The 16,473-nt window shown below is 46.8% G+C and overlaps 2 protein-coding genes across 4 annotated transcripts; one reads left to right on the top strand and one right to left on the bottom strand.

Moving 5' to 3' along the window:
• Positions 1-1,369: 1,369 nt before the first annotated feature.
• Positions 1,370-5,727, bottom strand: LOC115600982. Of its 3 annotated transcripts, none has more exons than XM_030470489.1 (5): positions 5,635-5,727; positions 4,622-4,701; positions 3,574-3,741; positions 2,389-2,520; positions 1,370-1,635 (listed from the first exon to the last, which is right to left on the bottom strand). In XM_030470489.1, exons 2-5 carry the CDS (start codon positions 4,698-4,700, stop codon positions 1,499-1,501), a joined length of 516 nt encoding a protein of 171 aa, XP_030326349.1. In that variant the 5' UTR covers position 4,701; positions 5,635-5,727; the 3' UTR covers positions 1,370-1,498. The 3 variants fall into 3 exon arrangements, with proteins under 3 accessions (XP_030326349.1, XP_030326348.1, XP_030326350.1); XM_030470488.1 differs by having other exon boundaries at positions 5,631-5,717; XM_030470490.1 differs by lacking the exon at positions 5,635-5,727 and adding an exon at positions 4,858-4,949 and having other exon boundaries at positions 4,622-4,754.
• An 18-nt stretch (positions 5,728-5,745) lies between these two features.
• EMC8 (ER membrane protein complex subunit 8) lies at positions 5,746-15,971 on the top strand. The gene is made up of 5 exons (XM_030470487.1): positions 5,746-6,110; positions 11,413-11,489; positions 12,891-12,960; positions 13,486-13,580; positions 13,865-15,971. The coding sequence occupies exons 1-5, from the start codon at positions 5,898-5,900 to the stop codon at positions 14,022-14,024; spliced, it is 615 nt and encodes a 204-aa protein (XP_030326347.1). The 5' UTR covers positions 5,746-5,897; the 3' UTR covers positions 14,025-15,971.
• Positions 15,972-16,473: the final 502 nt, after the last annotated feature.

Below are 16,473 nucleotides of genomic sequence, written 5' to 3'. Positions count from 1 at the left end.
TTCTGGTATGCTACAGGCTGTTACAAGCCCTGCGCTCCATGGGATTTCTCTCCCATTCATGCTAATTCATCGCAGCCACAGGAATGAGAGGAGAATACAGAATAGGGCACTTACCTCAAAAACCAGAGCGTGGCACGAGCGACCTGCAGCTAATGGAGCACTGGGGATAAATCCATCTCCCCCTTCCCTCCAGGAACGGAGCTAAGAGGAGCTGTAAAACAGCGCTGCTATTGCAGCACACGCTTCAGAACATCCATTTCCAAAGCAGATCTGCCTAGCAGCTTGCTGGCCCCTTCCCAGCTCAGCGCCATCAGCCTGCCAGAGGCACCAGCTATATGAAGAGCAGAGAAAAGCAAACCACAAGTGTAGCAAAAACCCCGCAGCCATCGCCAGGCTGTGGTTCTGTCATCCTTGTTACACCCTTCTCAGCGCTGCAGAGATCAAGCGTTTCACCTAAGGGATGTTTAAGATGTAGGAAGGGGAGCTCGTGGCTTAACTCCCATCAAATCATCTCATTTTAAAAGCCTCCCCCGTGTCTCTGGAAGGGAAAGGCTTGCCAGGCCCAGCACAGCGGGTCAGCACACGCGGCTGAGGCCACCCCAGGATTTTCCACCTCAGCTGCTAAACATGCACATGGATTTAAACCCAAGGCAGACCTGTCATCGGGACGAGAGCAAGCTGAAGTTGAAGCTTGTTTTAGTCTCCACAGGGGCATTTTTAAGCTGAAGGAAAAGGTTTGCCTGCAGAAAGCCACGTACCAGGTTAGCCAAAGAGAGAAATTCAGCAGCTACAGACAGAGCAAAGGCACCAGCTTTCTTAGATCAGGCCCTGAAAACGTTAAGCCATGAACCAGAACTTGCTCAGCCCACTGTGTTTAATATAATTCCATATGGTCGCACTAAACACAGAGATTCTTTCCCTCCCCACTCTGCAGTGATCCCCTCTGAACACTGTCACCTCACACACAAGGCAGGGTGTGAAACATGCCTTGGGGTTTCATCTAAACCTATTCTTGGCTGAACTACCTGTAGTAATTCCCTCTCCTCCTCACATTCCCTTCACAAGGAGGGCAGACAGACGGAGGGAGCAGCGCTGATCTCCACCACAGACGCTCTGACTTGGCCTTTTGGAGCACTGACGTGCTATTTTTGGAATGGTTACGGGATGCAGAGCCTCTGCAGGAGCTGGGATCTGCTTACCTTACATGTAGCTCCAACCTCTGCACAGCAGGACAGCTGGCTGTGCCCCAAAGACATTCCCTTGAACAAACACCACTCACGACAAGACTACTCAGGAAAGCTCTGCCCCTCGACCCACGCTATAGATTCCCATCACAACACACACATCCAAAGAGCAATAAAAGGACACATTCAAGTTAACCAGACATTTATTAGCCTCTATGTAGGTGGAGAGGTTGTTCCAGTACACAAGCAACGAGGTCACACACAGGGGATGGAATCATTTCATATTCAAGCAGAACAGGTTCTACTGAATTGCTTTATTTCTTCCATTCGTTCTTCTCAAAATCCCACTGGGAAGAGATGCCTTCCACGGGATTAATCCGCATGTCCAGCATCCTCTTCGTCTGCGCCGACAGCCACTCATCGGAGAAGGTATGCGGAATAGGGCCGTACACTGCAATTCAAAGGCAGGTGGAATCACACCATGATATGAAGCTGGGAACTGAAGTTTCACTAATGAAAAGCTTTTTGCCCCAAAGCTATAGGTACCAATCACCCCCACACCATCATCTCTTCAAACCTGCATTCCCTACATCTGAGTCCTGAAGCACTCAGATCAGGCCGGATTCCCTCATCGATTCCCTAGCCGTTTCCGTTCTTCTGTAAAGGCTTGTACCAAGACAACAACCCACTTTCACTGCAAGTAGATGAAGCCTCGGGACAGAGAACAGCTCATTTAACAGCATGCTCTGCCTTGCGGCAGCTGGAACACTCCCTTGAGGGAGCAACGTTAGCTGGGACCGAAGCCAAACGTGGCAGAAACCCAAATGTTTACTACCAAGGCAGCAAGAAGCTTTTGCAACAGCAGAGGGGAGGCTCTCGGATCAGTGGTATCACTGCTCCTTCCCCTCCCTTTCTTTTCCTCCCACCAAAGCTCTTCTCCACCACCTTCGCCTTTCAGTGAGTGAGCTTCCTGAATATTTGCACTACATCCCTGCTGACCTCCATGCAGAAGCTCCAGAACTGAGTTTTCAGAGACTAACAAACAGCAAGTGCCAGGAGGGCACCAGCACGGCTGTTGGATACACCACTGACTCCCTGGAGCAGCTCACAGCAAGCCTCTCATTTTCCATCACTGTTTTCCCCATCAGACATCAACTGATCTTGCTCTTCATTTAAGAGTTAACACCGTATGGTGTTTACTTACTGAAGTGCTTCTGCCAAATGAGGATCAAACCAGTTAAACCGAGAAAGAACAGCACTCCACCGAGGACAGTCTTCCATTCGTTTGTTCCTTTATTCATTTCTGCATAGGTCTCGTTAAATTTGATACGATACACTGCAAAAAAACAGAAGTTAAAAGCATCAAATCATTCCTTTCCCTTTTGCTGTGACTTGCAGGCCACTCCAGAGGGAGGTGACCAAAGCCTAAAGCCAACCAAAAGGGATGTTAAAGAGCTTCTGAATAAGCTGGACTCTCCTGCAACAAGACCAAGGCCCTTGTGCCATGGTAAAGGAGTTGTTTCACCATCCCCTCATGTGTCTCACCTCTCAGCAGGTTGACGTTCATCTCTATTTTACGGATTACTGTAAAGTTGCATTATCAGCCCAAAAAGGAGGAGAAACAGAGCTCTTCTTCCTCCCCTCCAACTCCCAGCACAGTTATTGCAACCAAACCTTCTGAGAACAAATCATTTCAACTTGTATCTCAGAAGGTTTCTCTCACCTTTGTCACTAAGGTCCAAATGAATTGGAAATTCAGAACATTACATTTGGAGAGTGCTTATGAATATTTGAGCTGTTCCCAAAGGAGTTGTAAGCCTTCCCCCTTTGACATGGGCAGACACAGCATCTTCTGAGAGCGGGTTCTCACTGGCATACCATGATGTTAGTTTGATGCGGTTTTATTTGCAAGTCAAAACACCTGCCTGGCACTTTAATCGGCCAAAATTTGGCAATGCTGAGGTCAGTGGTCATTAACATTCCAATCCCTAGGGCACATTTTTACTCAGCTGGACTAACTACTGCATATTGTTGTAATAAGGAGATCTTTCATCTGGCTTGTTGAAAGTGGATGGGAATCAAGAAATAAATATAATAATTATTTTCTAGAAGAAGAAGAAATTGCTGAACTTGACCTCAGGTACATAACAGACACCGCAGCGGGAACGTCTAACCTTGAAACAGCACCAAGGATCCCGGGAACACCAAGCACTGATCTCTGCTTGTGTAAGCACAAGCAGCTCCATTAGAACTAAGAAAGCTCCTCACGGCAGAGCCATCGGGAAGCACAGGGGTTAGTGGCTGCACTACCAGGTTGTCAATAATTAACACACAACAGGTTAGATCACTGTTGCTAGCTGTGAGGTGACTTAAAGCCCCCATTACTTACGTTCAACCTTCTCATCAGCAGACAGAGCAGTCCAAGATGCCTTTTCCTTCTCTTTCAGCGCCTTCTGCTGAGCAGAGAGATCCCTCACAAAGGCCACTTCGGGCAGCGGAATATCACGGCGGTCAACATAGGCTGGGAGGCTGAAATCATCCGCTTTGACAACGCCAGCTGCACAGGGGAACAGAACAGACACACAGGTTCCGACTCCTGCACAAACACCTCTTACTGGTTACAATACAAAAAGAACCCAACAGCTCAGTCAGAAAAGTGATGTCAGTGAAAGGATCCAGGACGGAGAAGACTTCCAGGTGAAGCATTTAAAATGGGTGCTATTTTAAGAGTGCAAGAATAAAGCAGAAAGTATATATATATATATATATATAAAAGGTAATATCCAAAATCACTTTATTAATCATAGCATCCCAGAACTGGTTTGGGTTGGAAGGGACCTTGAAGCTCATCCAGCTCCAGCCCCCTGCCCCGGGCAGGGACACCTTCCACTAGAGCAGGTTGCTCCAAGCACTGTGTCCAACCTGGCCTTGAACACTGCCAGGGATGGGGCAGCCACAGCTTCTCTGGGAAAAGTCTGTGCCAGCGCCTCAGCACCCTCACAGGGAAGAGCTTCTGCCCCAGAGCTCATCTCAATCTCCCCTCTGGCAGGTTAAAGCCATTCCCCTTGGCCTGTCCCTACAGGCCCTTGTCCAAAGCCCCTCTCCAGGTTTCCTGGAGCCCCTTTAGGCACTGGAGCTGCTCTAAGGTCTCCCCTTAAGAAGCCTTCTCTTCTCCAGGCTGCCCCAGCCCAGCTCTCTCAGCCTGGCTCCATTTTCCACCCTGGTTTCTGCCTGGCCCCTCAGCTCCTGCCGCCTCCCCACAGCCCTGCCTGCACCTCCACAATGCCATCTGCTGGCACAGCCTGCCACCAGCCCCACCATCCCTCCTCTATCCCAACCCTCCTCTTACCCAAACACCAGCAGCAGCTTTTCACCTTCTTCCTCTAAGCTGCTCGTCCTATCATCCTCACTACGATACCAAAGCAGCCACCACCTACCATGTCCATGCGCTCTCAAGCAGATGGAGGTGGAAATGGCTCTCTTCCCAACGAGGCTGAATGCCCTGGAAGCCAACATCCTGTCAGCACAAAACAGCAGTAGGTAAGTCAAGGTGAGGTGAAGACATCAAACCTACAACGGTGAAATAACACCATTTTCCACGAGTCTATTAAATAAACCAGCCTAGAGCCTTCCTGTCCCTCCTGCTCTGGGTTCCTCAGAGACATTCCCTTACCAGACGGACTGGGATGAACCTTCCTCTCCCTGTTTTCCCTGCACTTGGACCTCAAAGGCATTCCCTTGTTCAAATCAGCCTCTCTGGGCGCTTTCACCTGGTAACAGATCGTTACCGGGTGCAAGCCAGGAGCCCCAAACGGGTATAAACGCATCCCACACCCCCTGAACAACACATCCCACACCCCTAAACGCATCCCGCATTCCCTAAATGCATCCCGCACCCCTAAACAACACTCCCTGCACCCCCTAAACCCATCCCGCACCCCCTAAACAACGCATCCTGCACCCCCTACACACCACATCCCGCATCCCCTAAACGCATCCCGCACCCCTAAACCCATCTCGCACCCCCAAACGCATCCCACACACCCAAAACAACGCATCCCGCACCCCTAAATGCACCCCGCACTCCCTAAACGCATCCCGCACCCCCTAAACAACGCACCCCGCACCCCTAAACCCATCCCGCACCCCTAAACGCATCCCGCACCCCCAAACGCCTCATCACCGCCCAACACTGCCGCGTCCGCCGCAAGGACACCCAGCGCCCGCCTCACACAGGCACCAGCGCCGCAAGACTACGGGTTTATCACCTCACCGCGGGCCTCCCCTCCAAACCTCCCCCCCCCGACATATCGCGACAGCGGCGACACCACACGGGGCCTACAAGCGCTCCCTCTGTGTCCCCCCTCCCTCAATAACCCGAATGGGACCGGGGGTCCCCCCTCTCCAGGCCTCGGTCCCCCCCTCCGGGCCCCGGTACCCAACGACCTGCCTCCGTCCTCTACGCCGCTCCGCGCCGGAAGCGCGGCGGACCGGAAGCGCGGTGCACACCGGGGAGGAGCGGCCCCCTCCCCTCTCCCCAAAGCATGATGGGATACAGGCGGACTATCCCCTCGTTGCTTTTACGACGGTGGTTGGCGGTGTTCGGAGGCGCTTTGCGGCACAGCGAGCGGCCTGAGGGGACGCGGAGGGGCTCGGCGCCGGTAGCGGGGCCCGGGGCGCGGGGTCCGGGTCCGGGTCCGGGTCCGCGGTAGGATGAAGCTGACCACTCAGGCCTATTGTAAAATGGTGCTGCACAGCGCCAAGTACCCGCACTGCGCCGTGAACGGGTTGCTGGTAGCTGAGCGGCCTTCGGCGGGAGCTCCGCGCCGGGATCAAACCGGGCCCCCATCCCTCTTCGTGGACTGCATCCCGCTGTTCCACGGCACCCTGGCGCTGGCGCCCATGCTGGAGGTGGCGCTTACACTGGTAAGGGAGTAGGCTTGAAGGTGGAGGGGGTGAGGAGGTGCTGAGGGCCCTGGTATCGGTTGGGGTGAGGAGAGTGTTCCTGAAGTGTGGAAAACCCCCAAATCCCATCCCGTTTCCTGTGGAGAAGCAGCAGGATACAGAGCCCTTTAGTTTTGTTTAATATCCTTCTAAGTGCAGGGAAACTGCTGTGTGTATTGATGGTGTTATCCCAGAGTAAATCCCAGAGGGAATGTCCTCGTTCTGCAGCGGGAAGAGCTTATCCTAGTTTAAGGCACCTCGAAGCGGTGTATGCTGGTTGGAAAAGGGAACACTGGTCTTAGAGTATGGGTGTATAAATGCCTCTAAGTATCTATCATCGGTGGGATTGAGGGCACCCTCGTCAAATTTGGCAATGACACCAACCTGTGTGGTGCAGTCAACACACCAGAGGGAAGGGATGAGATCCAGAGGGACCTGGACAGGCTTGAGAGGTGGGACTGTTCACCTCTCATGGAAAACCTCATGCAGTTCGATAAGGCCAAGTGCAAGGTCCTGTGCCTGGTCAGGGCAATCCCAGGCATAAATACAAGCTCAGCGCAGGGTGGATTGAGAGCAACCCTCAGGAGAAGGACTTGGGGGTGTTGGTTCATTGGTTTCAGTGTGCACTTGAGCACAGACCCCGCCGTGTGCTGGGCTGCACCCCCAGGGCGTGAGCAGCAGGTCAGGGAGGGGATCCTGCCCCTCTGCTGCGCTCTGGGGAGACCCCCCCCTGCAGTCCTGATCCAGCTCTGGGGCAACAGCACAAGAGGGATGTGGAGCTGCTGGAGCGAGGCCAGAGGAGGCCCCGGAGCTGCTGCGAGGGCTGGAGCAGCTCTGCTCTGGAGCCAGGCTGAGAGAGCTGGGCTGGGGCAGCCTGGAGAAGAGAAGGCTCCTGAAGGGGAGACCTTAGAGCAGCTCCAGTGCCTAAAGGGCTCCAGGAAACCTAGAGAGGGGCTTTGGACAAGGGCCTGTAGGGACAGGCCAAGGGGAATGGCTTTAACCTGCCAGAGGGGAGATTGAGATGAGCTCTGGGGCAGAAGCTCTTCCCTGTGAGGGTGCTGAGGCGCTGGCACAGACTTTTCCCAGAGAAGCTGTGGCTGCCCCATCCCTGGCAGTGTTCAAGGCCAGGTTGGACACAGGGGCTTGGAGCAACCTGCTCTAGTGGAAGGTGTCCCTGCCCATGGCAGGGGGTTGGAACTGTATGAGCTTCAAGGTCCCTTCCAACCCAAAGCATTCTATTATAAGTATGTATTTCTTAATAAATTTTGTTGTACTTTCCCCGTTTATGGAAGCCATTAGCCTAAGCAGAAAAAAGAATGAAGTCTCTTCATACTGCAGGTCTTGCTTGGGTGTGATGTCTCAGCTGGTATATTGCCAGCTCGCTGTCAGTTCATTAACCATGGGATAGCCAGGGACAGCCAAGCACTCCTTGTTTACATCCCACACCTTGCCCATTGCTGTGGAAGAGCAATAAGTCGTCATGAGATAACCCGTTTCCCCCCCCCCATCATCATACAAGCAGGATGAGAGTGATGTCAGGACTGCAGGACCAGCACATTCCCATCTCAACCCCTGCTCAGGAAGAGCAGGAGCTATCCTGCGCTGGGACACAGCTCCTTTCTGCCAGCATTTGAGAGAGTCCTTTTGTCAAAACCAGAAGACACAGGGAGCAAAACATGCTTGGATATATTGCAATAGGGAGTCAGGGCGGGCTGGGGCAAATCTGGAGGCAAAGAAGTGCTTTGGCACCCTCACTGCAGGCATAAAGTGAGATTTGGGTATGATTCGAGCTCTGGACTTTTCTATCCATTTTGCAACTTTTCCATTCTTATCAGGGGAAAGTCTGTCCCTTTTTGATACCTGTAAAAATAACTAATTCCTGATCCTTCTAGATTTGTCCTAAATGTTCCCCTCCATTTAATAGATAGCTTAATGAAAAAAAAAAAACCCCATATTTTCTCATAAATAAACTCCAGTTTTCTCTAGTTGAGGTGATGCCATGGGAATGTTGAGATCTTTCCAAAGCCTGGACATGACGATATGCAGCCGGAGGCGTAGGAACAGGAACCGAGCCCAAAACCCTGGCCTGTGCCCTTGTGGAGCACACAATATTTGTCAGTCTTAAGCACATTTACACCAGTGGGGGAGTAACACCGTGAGTGTAATCATTTCCTCCTTATGGTTTTCCTCATGGCACAGTCTGGGAAAATATAATAATCCTGGTTGGAATTGCTTTAATGTAGGCAGGGCTTGACGTTACCTTTTGGAACAGCGGTAATTTGTTTTTCCTCTGGGAATGAGTAAGTGGAAGTTGCTAGTGAAGTATAGAATAACATGTATCATAAAGTACATGTAGGGTTTGTCTTTAAATCAGGATATTTTTCTGCGTGGTCAGTGGCAGTAAATTTTCATGAACTTTTGACCTTTGGTGGAGTTTTCCAGTGTGGATCTTGCTCCAGGATTGGATTATTAGGAAATAAATCCTGTTTCTTGCAACATCTGAAGCATCTTACCGCATCTACTGTAAGCAGATCATTATGGAACCAAAGAAGCAGCAGTGGCTTATGTATTTGCTCTTGGGTTTTGATACAAAAAGTCAAAGATGGGAAACCCCTGGCATTTCCCACATTAATTAGGACTTGCAGAGGGCTTTGCAGTCATGTTTGATGACTCCTGTGATACTTGGCAGCTTTAAAACTCTGTGCTCAACAAGAGCCCATGGCCTTTTGCTCCCATTCTTTGTTTAAATAGAGGCAAAGGTGTCAGTAAATACTGGCTCGGCAGCTAAGAGAATTGGGTTTTATTGTTGTAGGGTTGAAGAGGAGAGTGTTCTGTACCACATAACGCATGGTTACTGAATAAATCAGTGAGATTAGCATTGAAACTCAGTGTTTGTAACAAAGCACCTCTGTTTCTAAAGGATTTTAAAGCTCTGGCAGGTTTTGATGTGATCTGTCTCTCTTCAGTTCAATTACTGCTGATTCTTGGTCAAGCCTGTGGTCTGTGTGAGGGTTTTATAGATCCAGCCCCTCGAGTTTCACCTCCTCGTTTTACCTGAATTATCCCAGAACACTAAATGGGAGCAATAGTCTCCAGATTTAGCCTGAAAATAGGCTTGTTCACGTGGTAACTAATAAAAATCGTGAGCAGCGTTTTAGCAGCAGCCTAGGTACAAGGAATCCACAAAATCAGATGTTATTAAACACGCAGCAGCACTTGAAGGTTTGTAACTCTGAAGAAGAGAGCAGAAGCGCTTGCATTTAATTTGCGCTTTGGCTCATCAGTTTGAAATCCCTTTTGAAAATGGAGTCATTAAAGAAAAAGTGAATTAAGTTTCACATGGTGGTGGTGGGGGGGTTGGGGTTTGGGGGTTTTTTTTTGTGCTTTTGAATTTCTCAGCTAATTGATGTGGGTTTGCAACCACATCTTCTCAAACAGAGCACAAACACCATCGCACCAAGCAGCACTTCCCATGGCCGGCTCCCCACCGCCTGGACCCATGAGCAGAGGGTGGTAGGTTACAGCCTTTCTCCTCCTTTAGGGCTCTCCAAACCCCCCTACACCCACTTTAGTGGCTGCAGCAAACCCAAGGGCAGGCTGCTTTTGACACATGCCGTATGGAAGCGGGATGCAGCTTATCTCCCACTGGTTTGTCCTTGGCAGGGCTGGACATGACTAAAAATATCAGGGAGTAGTTGCTGCTGAGCCTACATGTGGTGGCAGGGCCGTGGTTAGAGAGTGTTTGGAAAGTGTATGTGGAAACAGCTTGAATTCCAAAAAGATGTTTTTTTTTCCTTGTTTTTTTTGACAGAGGCAGTTTTTAATTACCACTCAGAGAGCGGAGAACTTAAAAATCATCCTCTCTATCACTTTTTTAAGTCCTTTTTCAGTACACAACAAAAACTGATTGAGAACTAAGGTTTTTTAATTTTTAAATTGATCGACTTCTTGTTTTATTATTATTAATGGTAGTGTCTGGGCTTCTGGCTTTAATGCCAAGCTTTCAAACCACTAACAATTAAAACCATAGTCCTAATCCCTCAACATGGGTTTGTAATTGAAACGGCAGTTGGCCTTCAGCTATAGGAGGGCTACACAGCTTCTTTTTTATCACATAAATCCATGTCATCCCTTGTAGAGGCAGGATTATTTCACATGGCTTTGTTTGTTTGTTTTTTTATGCAGTCTAATACTATAATTACTGCTAAAAATGAGGTTGATTTGACTTACAGGATGCGACAGGTCAGCATCAGTTATTTTGGGACTCCATTTTAATATAGCTGTTGAGGTTTTCTTGATGCATGCTCTCTAGGGACTGCAAAGGAAAATTCTAGCTGCTTTCTCCACTTCTGTCTTTCAGGGCTCTGTATTGTGCTGACTTGATATCCTCAGTTATAAGGAGAAACATCACATATATATAAGTATTGTAAAGAAAGACAGACTCAGCAGGAATAGTTCATATCCAGCATGAAGCAGAAAGAGCGGCAGCATGTGCATGCTGAACCTGCACTTAAAAAACCCCCAAAACGACATAAAGTTTTGTACTTGTGTAAATCAAAAGTTATATCAATTCTGCGCAAAGAAATGCTTACATTTAAGCATTTACATGCAGGTGTTAAATAAGGAGGAACTCTCAAAAGAAAAACAATTTTGTTGCAAAAGCTGTTTTATAATGGAGTGGGTTGGAAAAATGGTAAATGGGGCAAACTTTTTGTGCCTCACACTTAACTTTCACTTCGAGCTTTATTTTCTAATGAAGGTAAAAAATGGTTACGTTTTAACCTAGAAACACTACATTATTATACTACATAGAAATAAAATCAACAAGCTCCTTTTGAATGACAGTGCAATCACACATCCACATGGTGAATGTTGTCTAGAGTCTGTCAAATAAACACCAACAGAAAACAGCCACCAAGAGCGATAGGTAAGACCAAGACTCCTCTCCCAGGCAGCATTGCTGAAGTTAATAGTCCTGTCACTCAAATTTAGGCCAGGCTTTGACTGAGATAACTTCTTGCTCTTTTGCTCCATTTGGTTAATGTTTTCCGTGATTCTCTTAGATGTTCAGCTTGATTTCTCTGTTCTAGTTAAATTAGGCAAACTGTGTGAGTGCACACATAAATACATATAAATATGTATATATTTAAAGAAGCAACTGGCAAAGATACCGTAATGCTTCAATTACTATTCCATTTGCAGGGCAAACATGAGATTTCCATAGTTCTGTGGGGGTTTTCTCCTTTCTTTTTCCTGGTCTTACTTGTTCGAATTACTTTTCCAGATTGACTCTTGGTGCAAAGAGAATAGCTACGTGATAGCTGGATATTACCAGGCAAACGAACGCGTGAAAGATGCCAGGTGTGTTGGTGCAATATTTCCTTCTGTTTGCTCTTTTATGTTGTACTTTGTACTCTGCCAGCAAAAATCATCGACATAAATCATGCGTGTTGATTAACTTTGACAACTGTCATCTGCTTTCACATTGTCTTCGTGGAGCCTGGTGGGTATGGCCTTTGTTCAGGTGCAGAAACCCCAGTCTTTCCAGAACCACTCCTCTTCAGTGGGTCCTATAAAAGGCCAGTCTTTGAACGACTGCCAGCCAGTTTAATTGCAGTTGTCAGGGAAATAGCCAAAATTTGCAGGCGTGTTTGCTTGTGCAGTACAGATCTTGTAAACTGGAATGACTCCGAGTATCTTTGAAAGTCTTTCAGAAGTGACCTAATTCTTGCTAAACTAATAGTCTCCAAGTTTTATTGAAGCATTTTCTTAGATGGTGGCAGGACGCTCTCGAAATGGAAGGTGATGTCAGTCAAGCAGCGGTATCTCTTTTCACTTTGTTTTCCCCACAATTAGTCATTTTTTTTTTCCCTCGTAGCTAATGCAGATTACTCAATAAGCAATAAAGTGGCCTTACTGTGGAGCCACAGTAGTTTTGGATATGTGTATCAAGTATTTTCCCCTGTATCTATTAGATAAATCCAGTTTCAGGGCTAATGAGAGTACATCATACTTGCATTTAAAATAAGTATGAACAGCTTATTTAAAGTATTATGCTACGTTGCAGTTATGTTGTTAATGTAAATCCTTCGGTCTCAAGTATGTTATTTAAGTAATCCTTGTGACTGCTAAAGTATCTAGCAGGGATAAGAGCATTATTTATCCTTTCCTTACAAGGGAAATAATTCTGCTAGGGACGTTTTTAAGGAGAAGATACAGTTTGTCTGTTCTATTTGAGATTTGAAAGAATATCACAGGCTTGGTTGGGGTTTTTTTTTGAACTCTGATTTCATTTCTGAAGATAACTGGTACCGCATAGGGATTGTCATCTTTGAAACAGGATAAAGGTTTTCCTTTAAAAGATTATCTGATTTTGGTAGAGAAGCTGGGCAGTGCGTGGGTTCAAATGCAGAGTGGGGAGCAAACTTGCTTTCTTTTTTAAATACCTGCTTGGACAAAGGTGGCTGCTGCCTTTGGTCTGGTGGGAGAAGGTAGGGGGCCACAAAACATTGATTCGGTGAACATTTTGCCATCCCAAACCCCATTGCCTAAGCATAGCTGAGGTCCGGATCATGTGCTGAAGAGAGGAGCTGAGGCTTTCTTGGCTTTCTGACTTCAGTCAAGTGTATCATTAGCTCGATATCTGGTTCCTGTTTGTAAGCACGCAGTGTAATTTTCACATCTCTTTAAGCATATTTCCTGCTGATTTCAGCTGAAATGTCTTGCTTCACCTAACACAGTTACTTTTACCTTCTGTTGCAGCCCGAACCAGGTTGCAGAAAAGGTGGCCTCCAGGATTGCAGAAGGCTTTAATGATACAGCACTCATAATGGTAAATTATTTCATTCCCTCCCACCTCTTTCTGTATTGTTAATGTTATGACTGTAGTGTTGGACTAGCCATTTAAACACTAGTTTCTGGGTCCTTTAATAGTGGAGTAACTAATTTTCTCTTTCCCTCCAAATGCTCTGGGGAGGAGATGCCAGTAGCCAGTGCAGTTCTTAGTGTGTCTACAAAGAAGCTGTGGTTGCCTTGCTGCCATCTCAAAGGAAGTGGAGGCTTTCTCTGCTTGCAAGGCTAGAGTGAAGACAGTGTTTTCATTAATTCAGACCCCCTTCTGTGACTTAAACTCTTGCTTAACTCTTTGTCTTTCAAGACTTGGAGTGCTTTGCCTCCTTGCTGCAGTGGCAAAGGATGTTGGCAGTTTAAACATGTAAAATTCAGCTCATTCTAAGGTAGAACGATGGATGAGTTAGTATAAAGTGCCCTGTTAGTAAAAACTGACTGGTTTTTATTTCATTTCTTTACTTGAGATCTTGAGGAGGAGACTAAAGTGGTGTTTCACTGTGCACAACAGGTCGATAACACCAAGTTTACGATGGAGTGCGTAGAGCCTGCCATTCATGTGTATGAGCTTCACGAGAACAAGTGGAGGTGCAAGGACCCACATGTGTGAGTAAACTTCAGAGTTTCTTTGTGTTTGGGTAGCAAGGAAAAACAGGCTGCTTGTTTAAGAGAGGAACTTTGACTGTAGCTGAGTGACACTGTAAGGGTGGTGGGTGTAGCTGGGTTTTAAAGGTGGGTTTTGCTGTAGTGACAGAGAACTGGCTTCTGCAGCCAGGCAGGATGACTGCCACAACTGTGCTGCAGAGAGTGTGTCTTAATTTCCAGAGTGGAGGAGGTCGTGGAGATTTTCCTGGTGATTACTATTGACTGCTGGTTATTTTACATCCTAGTGATTTTTGTGAAGATTGGACCGAAGCCCAGAGAATCGCTGCATCTCTCTTGGACAGCAAGTCCTACGAGACACTGGTAGATTTTGATAATCACCTGGATGATATCCGAAACGACTGGACAAACCCAGAGATCAACAAAGCTGTCCTCCACCTGTGCTAGAGAGGTTTCTACTGACTAACTTACAGGCGTTCCCACTCTGTACTGAAGAGAGAAAAATGCTATTTTTGAATGTAAATAGAATAATATTCAGTACTTTGTGTGGAAACCTGACTGATTAAAAAGCAGTGGCATGTCACATTGCAGAGTGATGTGTCCATAAGCTGTTGAATCCTTTGATTCCTGAGGTTCCTCGAAGAACTGCACACTGTCAGTTACTGCTGTCCTTATGGATGCCTTCCCAGTTGTAGTGAATGTTGCTATTCCTTCAAAACCAAAACTACTACTGCTTGTCCCTACTGTTCATAATACAGAGTTTTGACTAAGCTTTTCTAATCTTTAGAGAGGTTACTTTTTAATGATTTGTGGAAATACCTTCCAAGCAAAATAAGTCTTGTCCTCAGATGGGAAAATTTAAGGTCAGACATGAAGGTTAACAGTTGGAAATGTAATTCTTAGGCACAGTGAAATGCAAACTGCTGAGGACAATGTACCATGCCCGTTTCTTAACTGTATTGCAGTGGTTTAGCATGACGCAGCTACTACCAAGAATGTGTTAAAGCAGCATTCCCAAACACTATGGTGATTCCTGCTCTCCATGGGCATACAGCCACAGATATTGCTTGAACGTGTTAAACCCAAGGTAAAAACCAGATGTTCACCTAATGATGTGTAAAAACGACTGGAAGTGCACTAATGAGTTCTAAAACAGTTTAAGTTTACAAGAGAAGAGTGAAATATCTTATTAATTGTATGCGATCTTGTTGGGTTTTATAAACAGATCTCATTTTCAACTGGTTCATATGCTGTCCATTTAAGTAGGTCTAAAATGTGTCCCTCCAAGTTGAAGGCAAGTGATCTGAATACATCGAATCAAGGAGCCTAGATACAGTCTTGTTCCGCTTCTGTCTTTCTAATTAATGTTTGTTTTATAAGAAGTTTAATGAAGCTTTATATCAGACTAGCACAGTTCTTGTTGCCTTACTTCTCACGGTTGTTTGTAGAACTAGTTAAACATAGCCTCAACCTGCATCAGTTTCTGTACATTTCTTTCTCTTCCTACCCAAAAGTGGAAGATCCAAATGATCCACTTCTCTCCAAGTTCCTGATTTTAATTTAGTGTTCTGATTTTGAGATGTTGGGGGTGGGATTGTCAAAACCTCTTAGTCTACCTCTTCTTCTACTTAAATAAGCACAAGTTTTAGTCTTGGTCTTAGTGAAAGGTAGGGTGTAAGGCTAAAATCCTGTTCCAAAGCAGTGAATAGAATCAGGGTGCTTCCGCCTGAGTCCTGCTGTGGTGTTCCCTGCAGTTCTGATTCCACAAAACTGGGAGGTGAGGTGTGAGGTTCAGCTCCATATCCAAGGAGGAGATGAAGGCTTGAACAGTTGGGTTTGTCTCCCTAAGATGTGTTAACAAAAGGGATCGGCACTTTGTCAACAGTTTTTCCTAAGCATGAGTCAGATATGCTTGTGGGAAGGGATAATGTTTTCACCTGTTGAACAAGAACATATATCTAGCTCACAAACAGTGAGATAAACACATTCCAGTGGCTGTTTCACTGCACATCCAGGGCTGTAGGAAAAGATACCCTGGGAACAGGAATGCTTTGCAGTGTGTGTTTGGAGGAGGCTCTGCAGGCAGAGGACTGCTGGCTTACTTTGTACAAACACCTCCTGAAATCTAACCTATTGTTCCAGAGGCAGATGTTATCTTAGGGAGATGCAGTACATTAGTTATGGGAGATTGTCAGTCAGCACTGCCATGTAAGCTGGTATGTCTCCTGAGCCACAGGAAATGTATTTCTTTGTAACTCAATGTCATAATCTATCTTTGATCGTATATATGCTAATACAGTTTAAATCTTGCCATCCTCCCCCAAAATGTACATCATCACTCTGTAACCTGATGGAAACACTCCCTGTGACTAACAATGAGACACGTTTCTGGAAGAGAAGCAGTTTTTAGTGCTTTGTCTTTCCCTTTCTTTATCTTCTGTTTGCTTTTCAATGAGGTCCTTTGAGTGTTTTGCCACCAGTAGAAGCCCAGGCTGGCTTTAAGGAAAAAGGACAAGCTCTGCGACGCTCAGATCTTATCTCACCTGTCCTATTTGCATTGAAGGCAGGACAAAAGGCAGCAATTTCATAAAGCCAGGCAGCCCGCAGCCACGGTGGCTCTTGTGAAAGAATGAGGAAGCTGCAGGCTGTGTTCCCCTTTCCTACTGGTGTACCAAACCTACCTGCAGGAGCAAATGCTGGTTTCCTGGCTGCCCGATCAGTTGGATTCATCAGAGCTCAAGGTAACTCCCTTTAAACCTTCAGGGGGGGAAGAAATCTCAGGGGGGGAAGGCATCTATGTCGCTGTTGCTGGAGCCCTTGTGATAGCTGGGAAGACAGCACTGGGAACGGGTGTCCTAATCTTTTTCTGGTTTGTTAGCAATTAATGACATGAAGC

This window comes from Strigops habroptila, chromosome Z (genome assembly GCF_004027225.2).
Source record: "Strigops habroptila isolate Jane chromosome Z, bStrHab1.2.pri, whole genome shotgun sequence".
In the NCBI taxonomy this organism is placed as follows: domain Eukaryota; kingdom Metazoa; phylum Chordata; class Aves; order Psittaciformes; family Psittacidae; genus Strigops; species Strigops habroptila.
The sequence above is the reverse complement of the archived record's forward strand: the minus strand, read 5'-3'. Positions and strand labels throughout refer to the sequence as shown.

What these genes read in the sequence shown, in the direction of transcription:
- EMC8 (XM_030470487.1), top strand. Translation starts at nt 5,898, where the DNA reads ATGAAGCTGACCACTCAGGCCTATTGTAAAATGGTGCTGCACAGCGCC. An exon ending in TGGAGGTGGCGCTTACACTG is followed by an intron (nt 6,111 to 11,412) that starts GTAAGGGAGTAG and finishes TTACTTTTCCAG; the next exon opens with ATTGACTCTTGGTGCAAAGA. An exon ending in ATGATACAGCACTCATAATG is followed by an intron (nt 12,961 to 13,485) that starts GTAAATTATTTC and finishes TGTGCACAACAG; the next exon opens with GTCGATAACACCAAGTTTAC.
- LOC115600982 (XM_030470489.1), bottom strand. Translation starts at nt 4,700, where the DNA reads ATGTTGGCTTCCAGGGCATTCAGCCTCGTTGGGAAGAGAGCCATTTCC. An exon ending in TGCTGATGAGAAGGTTGAAC is followed by an intron (nt 2,521 to 3,573) that starts GTAAGTAATGGG and finishes GTTTTTTTGCAG; the next exon opens with TGTATCGTATCAAATTTAAC. An exon ending in CATTTGGCAGAAGCACTTCA is followed by an intron (nt 1,636 to 2,388) that starts GTAAGTAAACAC and finishes TTTGAATTGCAG; the next exon opens with TGTACGGCCCTATTCCGCAT.